This window comes from Centruroides vittatus, unplaced genomic scaffold (assembly GCF_030686945.1).
Source record: "Centruroides vittatus isolate TY-2023 unplaced genomic scaffold, ASM3068694v2 contig_970, whole genome shotgun sequence".
Lineage (NCBI taxonomy): Eukaryota > Metazoa > Arthropoda > Arachnida > Scorpiones > Buthidae > Centruroides > Centruroides vittatus.
In genome coordinates, this window is record NW_027122643.1 from 2,050,329 (window position 1) to 2,063,491 (window position 13,163).

Here is a 13,163-nt window from a genome sequence, read left to right on the forward strand (position 1 = left end):
ATTACAACAATAAATAAAAACATTACATCGAATATAATTTATAACCGATAGGTGTAATAAAGTTAATAAGGTGCAGGAGGCGTAGGAAAATATTGTGTACTAGTACACGCATAGGCCTATTTTGAATTTTAAATAACATTTGTCACTTAGTGCAAGCTTTCGGATTATTGAGCTAACTTAAATACCTCAGAAAATATCGAGTGAAAATTTCAATTTGCTATTGAGTACCTTTAGACTAAAAGGTCTTTGTTGCATTTTCTGAAAGAAGAATAATGTTTACATATTATTAAATTTCTGAACTTTAAAAACAAAATTTTTTAAAATATAAATTTATTAGTGTTAAACCCGTCTGCGTAAGTCTACCATATAAATTAAATTTATTTTATCAATCTTGAAAAATAATTGAGTTTAATTAAAATTGTTAACTTGCGTAAATATTGAAAACTATCAGAATTGTTAACTCTCGCTTTTATTTTTTCATCCATAAATTTAAAAATAAAATTTAAAAAAACTGCGAAGTTTATTAACGTCGTTATGATCTATTGCTATAATCTTGTTAATGGATTATTCTCTTTCTTATTGAATTTTTTACGAAATGTTTAAAGTCACGCAACCTATGCGTGGTGTTGTAAGTGAAAGAATTTCTATCCAATGGTGTCCACGAATGAAGAAAAAAAATAAATAAAATGTATAATGTAATAGTAAAAAGAAACTAATATATTTTCTAGTTTTTTTATTCATTGCATTTATTCAAAGAGACTAACAACAGTTTCCTTTGAATAAATTCATATACAAATATAAGCATCAGCACCTCTTTTGAAATTCATGCTTGTTGAATTTTGTAATGTTTTAGATTATACGATTAATACATATTTAATATTTGATAGGAAGCTACAACAGAATAAATTATTAAAAATTATATCAAAACAAAATAAAATATTAAACATTGATTAATATAATTCTAGAGTCATTAGTGAAATTAAAGCACAGAGATTTATATTTTTTCACTGTGCAAATGACGGTAATAAATCTGATGGTCTGTTAATTTGGAATTACTCTAAACTATAAATGCTTCGTGTATGAAGTGCATATCATTTGAATCACTTTGTAAGTTAAATACATTATTAATTTTAATGATTTAACTATATAGACCATATATTACGATAAATGCCTGAAATCCCTTATTGGGTATATATCCTGATTTATAATTAAGTTAATGATTCGTTTTAATAAAGGAGATTATGTGCAGGAATACGATAGTGCAGCTTAGATTCTTTCCTATCTTATTCTTTTTTAGAAATAAAAAAATATATATAATTTTGTTCCTACTTTTGAATGACTTTATCTAATCTTTTAAAGCGAAAAGAAAAGAAAAACCGTGTAATGGTGTTGCGTTATAGAAAATGTAAAGTGCTTTTCAATAGAATGAGAAATGTGAGCTTTAAATAATTGGGATTCCGCGCTCTTCATAATAGATGGAAGACTGCATCATGTTTCTATCCAGATGAATTAATTCTGTCACTCGGAATTGTTAAAGATTTCTGATAATTATATGGTACTATTCGCCGATTAGATTTAATTTTTATATTAAGATTTTATAGACAAATATTGCCTAGAATATAAAAATTATAATATTAATATTTTAAATCTGAAATTTCTGATTAACGTACTTAAATAATTAGACTTTTGCTAATCCAGTCATTCTTTGCACAGAGGGGTGCCAGATTAGCGAGAATTCCGGATTACTAAGTTTAAGTCTGCCTAAAGACATGATCTGTCGCTCTTCGGTACTGACTCTTTTTGGATGCAGGCAGGGAAATAATACGTCGCACTGACATGCAGTACTGTACGTAGAAATAAAAAAATTAAGTAAACAGAAAAACAGGATGTGTAACATGACTAACATTTTCATGGAAACGGAAGCGAATAGGCGATCTCACGGGGATAAACTGAATAATTGAGAGGCAGGTTATTAAAGACCGTATTATCAAGAGTGTACTGTATTCATTTCGTATAATTTTACACTTTTGAAGAATGGGAAAACTTTGCTGAATAATCGAAAAGATTACAGAAAATAAAAAGTCTTTGATATATTTTAAAATAGAATATTTATTCACTTATCATACCGAAGATATTTAAAATTTAACTAAATTAAATCAACAGCTTTCATATTCAATTACAAGTTACTTTGATTAAAGTTTCTCTTATTCCTTTAAATTAATTCAATTTGACAAAAATATACGTAAATTCTAGTATATCCTATATGCATAGATAATAAGTTGGTGACGTAATTAATATAATTTACTATAAATTTTCTAAACGAATGTTTATAACTTGCCATGCGTTTAATAAATTATATATGTGATTATTTAAGTAAGAATGGCAAAATATTTAATGGAAATTTATTCATTTTATATAAACTAATATTTACTTTTTCTAATAAGTTAATTAAAAAAAATTATTAATGTAAACGAGCAAAAATTATCATGACATCGTCGCAATACCGTGCTGAAATTTTTAACTATATTCCTAATTTATATTATTTAAAATATATGCTCTCGATCGCAAGTCAGTAGTGTCTTGCTCCTGTACATCACACTTTTCCTGATAACAACTCTATTGTTATCAGGAAAAGTGTGATGTACAGGATGTATGTAGCTCCATTCTGGGGGAAATTTTGAACTGAAATTACGTTAATTCCGTTCTATACCAGAAGTTCGTATATAATTAATCGGGGCGTTCTACTCTTAATATTTCCATATCTGGTCTCAACTTTCATCTATCTAACACCGTTCTCGAGATTAAGGAGGACAGACATAATACAGACGACAGTGAGAATTTATAGCTCTGCAATTTGAAAAAAATTGCAGCCTTATAATTGTTTCGATGATGTTTAAAAATATAAAATAATAGTTTTTTTAAACCAAAGTTCAAATATTATGTAAATAATGTAATAAATTCTTTAAATTTAGAAAATTATAAAACTGTGAATTTGTTAAGCCCTTTTAATGTTTTATAAAATCGAAGAAACCGCGAGATAACTGAAATTCCTTTTGAACATTTATTTTTTATTTTTGTTTTCGAATGTTTTTGCGATTTTCAATCCGCAAAATGGATAGATGGTTTTCTATGGCATTAAAAAAACTATCCAGATGTCTTCATGCAAAAACAACTCTTTCACCGTCTGAAAAATGCAGATTTTTTTTCAATGTCACGAAACAGCTGTTTTGTCATTCATGCGATCTTTCCGATCACACGAATTACAACTTTAACATTTTATTTATTACAAATTAAATCAATTCAATACAATTTTTTATATAAAAATAATACAAACTTAATTTCAATTACTACTCAATTGTTATTATTAATTGGAAAGTTCACATTAGAATTATTTACTTAATTTTAATTACTATATTAAGATAATCTAATGGGAAAAGAATTTATATATCTATTTATTTCAATTTAAACTTTGAGTAGTAAATCTCAAATATTTATATTATGATTTAATTAAATATATATCTGCAGGGAATAAAATGTTTCTATCTTCCTCTCCACCAATTTAAATAACTTTTTAATCATATATTTGTAGAAATTACAAATAGTAGAATAGGAAATATTTTATTTCTTAATTTTTCTTTGTTGTAGAATTGAAAAATTAATATTAATACAATAAAATTTAAGTTTTAATCGTAGTAATTATATACTTATTTTAAATAAAAATTGCTACTATTATATTCTTTATGGCCAAAAGAGATGATTTAAGTAGATTTCTAAAGAGATGCTATATTCAATAAATATCATTGAAACAAATCAATGATAAATATATAAGACATGAGAAAGCTGTTTCGCTATTTTTTGCTCTAGTTTTGAAAAACTATTGGCAATTTGGACCAATTTCAACCGCACAATCCTTGACCCTAATATTATCCCATCAAAGTGACGTTCACATCAAATTATTTTTGTCAGAATTTTTTTATCTTATGAATTAAATAGATTGATGCATGGTATGTTTACTTTCCAGTTTTTCCGCTTCATATATAAATAATATATTTTCAAAACATCCTTTAACAAATAGAAAAATAATGATTTTTTCAGTGAGTTAAGATTTATCGTTAGATTATATTATATAAATGTGGTACATGTATATGTATTTTATAAAATACTAAATGTCATAATATTTTAAAATATTAATGCCACGTTTTCATTTAATATAGAGTTAAAGATTTTAAATAAAATAAATCGGAGATTCTTTACTATCAAAAATATTTTCAAAAACTAATAATAATTACGATTACTATTATTTTTCCGACTCTATTATAACAGAGGAAAAGTATGTCAATCGGTCAGAAAATGACTCCAAGGTATTTTATATTTTTGGACTCAGGGGATCTTGAAACGTAGAGAAATGCATAAAAATTTGAGGATTTTTTCTATATGTATGGATATTAGTGTGTCACGATTTTGTTCACCCTCTTTGAAGCTTAATAACTCCTGTGTTTTTTATCGAAAATTTCTGAAATTTTGCAGGGAAGTTTGTGTATTAGAGGATTGATGCTGTTAAATTTTGGTGGTTATAGGTAGACGGGGTAGGGAGATAAAGGACGTGTTGTATACATAGGAGGTGTCGTGTGTCGTATTTCGAGTAGGGTTGAACTTAATGACGATTTTACTCATTATTAGCTCTTGCAATTTTTTATAAAATCGATCTCTACTCTTAAAATTAAGCTCTTTGCCATTTTATAATAATTTAAAATATAAAAAGTTTTAAAATAAAATATCATAACAGATGGCGGCACCAAAATTTTAAATGTTACCGGGAAAGTTAAACAACCCGTTTTTAAAATATATTTTTAATGTTTAAACGGTAAAGCAATTGTATAATTAGGAAAATTCATCACCTTCTACAGAATATAGTTTACGTCAGTTCACATCAAGAGTTAAATTCTTTATTATTATTATTTTTTCTTTCAGTTAATTTTTATTTTTCAGTTCATTTCAGTTATTTTTCTTTCAGTTAATTCTTTTAGTTAATTTTCTGTGAATAATATTTTCCGAATAATTATTCATTTATTTAATTTAAAAGAAAGAAAGTGTTTCTAATTTAATAAATTTTTATATTATATTATATTAAATTCTTCGTTTTATTAAATTTTTATTTTAAAAAATATTCATTTGTTATATTTTATTAAATATTTCATTATAATTTAATCAAGTAAATTAAATAAATATACAAATGAATATTTATATATTTAAATTTTATAATACGTTATTTGTTACGAAAAATACTTTTTCGCATTTGAATATAATGCAGCTATCAAGTCCACACCGTTTCTAAAAATAGCATCGCTATCAATTTTTCTTATTTTTAACATTGAAGTATATGAGTTTCTTTCATATATCAAATACCAAAAAACGTAATCTGCATTATCTATTTTTTAATTTTTTTTTTTATTTTTTAAAATCATAATCTAGGGCAATCACTGGGACCATTAACATAATCCCGTGCTGCCCTCTGATGAATGAAAATAAAACAATAACGTTGGATAAGAATTATGTTTTAAATAATTAATTATGGTATAATTATATAATTTCATACAATTTGAAATAATTTTATAAGATTATAGTTATATAGATTTACATCATCCATCATATAACTATATTGTTTAATAATGAACATTAATTATTCTCCTTATTCAAATAATTTTTATTGTTTAGTGTAATTTGTTGCTCTTTTTTATTTTTTATTTCAAGTAGATTTATATATAATAAATAAACAAAAAGATAAGGATATTAGTTATAACTTAAGTGTAATTAAATTACGTACAGCTGTATTTATGAGACTTATATCTAATGTTGAAAGATGTATTTGAATCTTTAAAGTTTATTATCTTTAAAATTTCCTATCTGGTAGCAATCTAGGTGATATATTTACTAAATTTAAGCTTATTAAAGCCTTATAATAATTCTTTATTATATTTTAAACAAGTTAGTAAAATTTTTAATTAAAAATTTCATAGAATTTTGGTAAGAGGAAACAGGTAATAACTTTATATTTACATTAAAAGGTAGGGCGTGGGTTCAAGTATTAATTCTTAAGAGTGTATGACAGGGACGGTGAGTGTGCTAATTTTAATCACAATTTGTGACATATTGACTTATCATCAGAAATAGCATCATACGGTTTATCAAACTGTAAATTCCACAACTTTCTACCAACGTGTTAGGTTCGATTTTTCCACATAAGTGACCGAGTAAATTACAAAGTTAAATGATAAGTGTGATAAGTTCAGTCTGTGGTGGAGAGGAATTTCCGTCGTGGATATAATTAGAACACCTCTTAACTGACAGTTTATTTAATTAAAACAAAATTATCGATTACCTAACTGTAAATATGTATATATATTATATATGTATAAACACATAGGGTTTGTACAAGATTTTCTAATAAAAATTAGAACAACTTCAATTTTATAACCTTACTTTAAGTTTATAGTTTGACTTTGTTGTTTGTATAATTTTAATTTTAAGCACTAAAAGATGTTCTTTTAGTCTAAGTTAAGTATTAAATAAACAACAAACCCTTACATTTAGCCAAGAGAAAAAGTAAATAAATGTTCAGCATTTAAAAAAAGTTGTTGTGTTTTAGTTCTTAAATAAATTTTAAAATAAAATAAAAAAATAAATTGAAACTTTTTAGTATTTATACTTTATAAAATATGTAATGTAGTATGATTATTCAATTTTATCTACGAAAAATATAATATAATTTATTATTTGTTTTCAATAAAATTGTTCAGAGTATTTTCTCGTGGGAGTAAAAATTCGGAAAGAGTGAAAATTATATATTTGATAGACTTGACAATAAAAATAAAATAATAAAAAAACAAATTTAAAAATAAAAACATTTGCTATCAAAACATATTATTAAATAAAATAATATTTTAGAAAGAAATAAAATTTAATCATTAAAATACGTAAATTTTTCCTTAAATAATACTATTTTTGGCGTAGAAATTCTTATCTTACACAATATTTCTTTGGTAAGGTTGTCATATGGGAATAAGTTAAAAGAAGAACATTTGAAGAGTTAAATATTGTAGTAAATTTTAAATTTATATTTCTAGTGCCGCCGTATTTTGAGCAAAATTTTGAAATGAAAACAGTGAAAGAAAAACAAGATATTAAACTGGTTTGTGTTGCATATGGAGAAAAGCCTTTGACTATATCATGGAGAAGACACCAGAGACCAATTGATCGCGGTATAACATCGAGGTACTACATAAGTTTCTGACAGTTTTGTTTTCATAAAATAAAATTATGATAAATGCAACTCTACTTATAGCTTATTTAGAAAGTCTTTTTCATCCTGATTTTTGCGATCTTAATCAATCTTTTTTTTCTATCCGTTTTCTTAATTCATTTTTATATAAATAATTTGATTAGTCATAAAAACTGAAGCTAGATATAAATTAGATAATTTAAATTTTATTTATTAATGCGGAAAATTAGATTTATGTAATTTTATGTTATAAAATTACCGATCCTCAGGGGAAGATATTTTGGCCAGGTTCCAAATGGCTGCATTTTTATGATATTTTCCCCCTTTCAATAGTAAAATTAAACTAGTTATGTTTTGTTTTGTATTAATCAGATTATACTTTTTTCTTTTATTTAAAAAAACTTGTTTAAGAATTTAATTGCAAAATACGACATAAAATTTTGTTTTTTTTTGTTACTTTTTACTTTAAAAATGTTTATAATTTATTAAAATTATATACATTAAAATATAAATTTATCGTATAATGAAAGACAAAATTCAAAAAAATACAACTTTAATAAAGACTTTAAAGATTATTAGGGATTATTCTTAGAAAAGATTTGAAGTTAATCCATTTAAACTTCTAAAAATCAATTAAATTTTGAGATAAGAATTAATTGTTTTCGGTAATTGAAAATTCGTGAAATTCAAGAAATTTATTAGCATACGTTAAAGTAATTTTCTTTTTATTTTTAACAATATACTTAAACATCTATGCATATAATGTAAATGTAGTAATAGCAGGTTTTGAATTAAAAAATTAAATAAATGAAGGGGTTAATTTTGAAATTATTCATGCTGTTTAACTTATTCCGCAAAATTCTCTTCAAGATGATAAAATATAAATTTCAAAATGAAAAGTTAAAAATTTTTAAAATTATTAATAGTATTATTTATAACAAATATTTAATATTAACAAGATATTATAATATGTAATTTTTATTAATATTATAATAATAAGAGTTAAACATTACAAAGTTAAACATGTAAATATAAAAGTATATTTATATTTAGTTAAGATTGAAGTTACGAATCATTAAAGTTTAAACTTTTTCATTCCGCCTTTCTAAATGATGATAAAAATCGTGAAAACAAGCATAACCACCAAACTCGTGTGAAAAAGTAGAACGAAATGTCTGAACTTCAAACGCTCGAAACTCTTTTCCACGATATTTCTTATGGCAAACTTTGATCGGTATTGCCAATATATATATATCTTGATCTTGCAAACCAAATAAAGATGGAGGAAATATCGTACTGCATTTCTACATAATTTATTTATTTAAACTCTGCTTTTTTCCCTCACAAACTTCAACTCTACTAAAAAACATTAATTTTTAGATTTTAATTAGTAATATAATATTCTTCCATTAAGAAAATTGTTTCTTAAGAAAAAATATATAATACAGTTGTCTAATCTCAACAGTAATTATAGAGATACTACATATAAAAATTAATGTTTTGATTAATGAAGTATAATTAGAATTTTCCCTAGTTATTGATATATTAAAATAATTATATGTTTTTTTATATTCATAATTCAATTACTTTTTGTTATAGTTTGTTTGTTTTTGACATTTAGGTATATTATACATGATACCATTCTACCGGATGGAATTAAATCTCAGTTGCAGATAACATCTGCCGAGAAATCAGACTCTGGTATATTTACTTGCGAAGCACAAAATCAATACGGTAAAGAAGAAAGAAGTATACAAATAACCGTACAAGGTATGTTTGTATTTTATTATTGATACTAAAAACAGTAAAAAAATCACAAAAAAACGCATTTAAATTTAATAAAAGTCTACAATCGTTTACTTCAAAAATGTATTTTTAGGATTATTTAAAATCAGCAGCTAAAAATAATTTTTTGAAAAATATTCGTTGTTTAATTATGATCAGCTTTACATCACTAGTAATACTTTTCAAGGGATAAACATCAATCAATAATGTCAGTATTTCAGATTATTTCTATTTGTAAAACTGTTCTTATGTATAAAAATATGAAAATCCTTCAGTAAACAAGTACATATATATATATTTTCTTTTAAATGTATAAATGCGCTTCAGAAAGTTAGTTAAACTTCAATTTTTTTTCCAGCTTGGAAAAGATTTCTTCAAGGATATTATTAAATTGGATATTTTGTTTTGACAGCACCACCCGATGCTCCTTATAACATTCAAGTTCTTCAAGTTACTAGCCGTATGATAACTCTCTCTTGGGCTACACCACTCATCTGGAATAGTCCTCTGACAGGATATATTGTTATCTACAATAACACAGCAAGTAAGATACACATTTTCTTTTTTTATAACGTTTTTTAAAAAGTAAATAAAGTATTTGCATAGTTTTATTCGTATCTGACGAAATATTGATCAACACGAAGGAAAAACCAAGCAAACCTAGGTTTAATAAGCAAATTTTGTATCTCGTAAAATGTCAAGGGTCACGTTTTTAATGAACAAAATTAAATTTTGTTTAAACTTCAATTATTTTAATTATACATATTTAATAAATCACTTTAATGGATTTGTCTGTATACAGCATAAAATATTGTCAAAAACGTTTTATCACGTCATTTCTAAACTGTTTCATAGATACAGGTTTATTGTAAAACGTTGACAGAAAAAATTAATTAAACGTAATGTTTATAAATTGATGGCAATTACATGTTAAATTTATACATTAGCATTAAATTTACAATCCTATTATAATGTATGATAAATATTTTAAAGGAGGATGTTTCAGAGATGAAAAAAATCTCAGACTTCGACCTTTTTTTAGTATATAATTATGATATCGCTTGAGTCATTTATATCATTTGATATAAGCTTCTGGAATTCTTCCACAAGAGTGGATCGAAAATGTTCTTCGGAAGGTTGACTGCAGCTCGTTTCCCCTGTTGTCTCCCACGTTCTTCAGCATCCGGAACACATACTTGGTGCTGTAGATTCATTGCCGTAAACGAAACAGAGCAGGTGTTTCTCATCATCAGTAGGCTACACAACGTAATAAACAGTTAAGACACAAAACTATTACACGTCTCGTTGTCGTTTATCAACCGTTTTGAAACTCATAAAAAGAAAATTGTATTGTATTGCAGCATAGATAATTTTCAAAAACACATTTAATAAACATATCGTTTATAGTTTTCCGTTGTTTTGTATCGAAGATCTTCACTATTGTCTTCTAAGATTCAATTATAATTCCATCTAAATTATTTTAATAATCGCTTTAATATTGTTCTATACGCTCTAATTCTGTTAAAAAGATTTCACTTCTAAAATATCCTCTTTCCTTGTAAAATATCTTGTATTTTATATAATTCCACTATATTTTATACGCTTAACAATGCAAGAGATGAAATCTTATTAAAAGAATTAATGCCTAGAGAAGCAATATTAAAGATTATAGGGTTCCGAAGGATAAAGCAAAATCATTTATATGGTTTTTGTTATGTAAAGAATGCATCGTTCTATACTAATTCACAAATTCTCTATAAATCTTTACATTCTGTCGTTCTTTTCCCAGAGTAGTTGAATAATGAATTTGCTTTGAGGTTTGCATGCTAGCTTCTCTACTCTGACTTGACACCATGACATCAAATCCATGAATTATTCTTTACTTATACATTATTCGTAGTTACTAAAGCCTGTTTGCAATAAATCTCTTCAATATCCTTTGCAAACTGGTATATCGAATAAAAACGCATTATTATATAAATATATTTATATATTTCCTTAGAAAATCATGCAAGTTATTTAAAATGACTGTTTTTTTATTAATATCACGAAAAAGTCATACGTAACATAGAAGTTTAATTACACAAAGTATAAAACTTAAATGTCTTTAATACATAAATACTCTCCTTGTTTAATTAAATTTATATTTAAAAAATAAGATAATTTTTAAGATAATAAATTTAATATACTTTTGTGTATATTTTCAATAGTATATGCACATGAATTCGATTTTATATCGATTCAATAAGCCGAAAATAAAATTGTGAAGTAATCTCAAAGTGTAAAATCCGTATTATAGCATCCATTTATTTCTCTTTGGCTCTATGAACATATCTTCAATTTTCCTCCAATATTTTTTGATCGGATTTATATCAGGTAAAAAGTTTCAAGGTATCATAACACTGAAATATGTCCAACATGTAACTCACATTTTGACCTTTAATACGAAAAATACATTTCTAATGGATATAAGAAAAGAAGATTACATTACTTTTATACTTAATATTTTATTTAGAACGTTACGTTCTTGGATTATATCAAAATATCTGAATTAATTATCTCTACACACGTCTAATTTAATCACTCAAGTATTGACAACCATTTTCTAATTTCTCTTTCTAAAATAATCCTTAATTCAGACAATGATTATTTGAATTACATAGAAAATGAATTATTTTTAAATCCAAATTTTCCGAATATAATATTTAATTTAAAAAAAATTAAATTATCAGAATAACATTATTAAATTTTTTAACTTTATCATTGAAAAAAAAAGAAAATCACTTTTTGAAATTCATTGAAAACAGCAAAATCCAATATTGCTAATTATTTAAAGAATTTTGTAATAAAAATATAGCGAAAATATGAGATTTCTTTTAAAAATAAAATATAATGAAATCATATTACTTTGATATTCTTCTTTTAAAAGATTAATTAACGGAAATTTTAAAATAATAAAATATAAATCATCTGCTTCCAGACATGAAACGTAATTATATATTAAATGCAAAATTATTTTATAAAAATTATTTAATTAAATTATACAATAGAACGAGAGTCGTTTCCACTTTACATTAATTCTATAAATATTTTCGAATCTAAGAAAAAGTAAACTAAATTAGCAATTTTCATTAGTTGGATTTTCGTCTAAACTAATTTAAAAATATGTATTTTTCTTTGTTTAATTTTAAATTTGCATATTTCACCTAATTAGTAAGTGATTTGTTTGATTTAAAATGACCGCTGGGAAATCATTTCAATGCGAGTTCTGGCTTAAGAAGATGATACAAAAACTTGAAATTAATATCTTCTTCGTATATATTAATTATTTGATAAATATTTTATTTATTTTGCTTTAATTTTTATATAAACTATAGCTTTTCAAAAAACCAAAACTGAAACAAAGTTAAATATAGAGAACAGAAAAAATCAAAATTGACGTGATGAAATAAAAAAAAAATTTTAAAAAATCATTTGAAAATAGAAAATATAATTGGACCAAAGTTTTCATTTCATTGAATAAGCTAGAAGCATAAAGAAAAAAGAATTTAATTTCAATTTTATTATATAATATTTTTTGAATAAAATACTTATTTGATTTTTAAATGTACTGTATATCGATTTTTATTCTTGGTTTTCTGGCTTATAAAAGAAAAACAAGAACTGGAAAAATTGAAGTGTATTGGGTTTCTATTTTTTACAAAATAAATTGGCTCTACAAAAATTTGTTAATGCTATTTCTTGTTCTAAAATCAATAATATGTTAATAGTCCAAAATTTCCACAATGTATTTTGAACTTAACTGGAAAATTATGTCGAAAAAGGTTTAAAATAAACAATGTAAAATCGCTTATGCAATGTATAATATTTTGATAATTTAATTTTTCATTATATCTATATAAATTAATAAGAAATTTGTCAATTTTATATAATAACAGAAAAACTTTTATGTAAAATGATATTTTATATATATTTTTATCTGAAATATTTGATATATTATTTTAAAAGACAAATATAGATATTTTATGATTGAGAAAACGTATGATATTCTATTCGATTTTTCAAAAAAATATTGATCAAAATCATGTTATATAATATT

General features: G+C 24.2%; 1 protein-coding gene across 2 annotated transcripts in view; it reads left to right on the forward strand.

The window, feature by feature from the left end:
* Window positions 1-13,163, forward strand: part of LOC136985493 (cell adhesion molecule Dscam1-like) — a 134,472-nt gene that overhangs the window by 40,674 nt on the left and 80,635 nt on the right. For both annotated transcript variants that reach the window (XM_067282785.1, XM_067282786.1), the window contains 3 exons: window positions 7,125-7,272; window positions 8,901-9,049; window positions 9,477-9,608. In XM_067282785.1, the coding sequence (XP_067138886.1) occupies window positions 7,125-7,272; window positions 8,901-9,049; window positions 9,477-9,608 (429 nt within the window). The remainder of the gene's footprint in view (window positions 1-7,124; window positions 7,273-8,900; window positions 9,050-9,476; window positions 9,609-13,163) is intronic.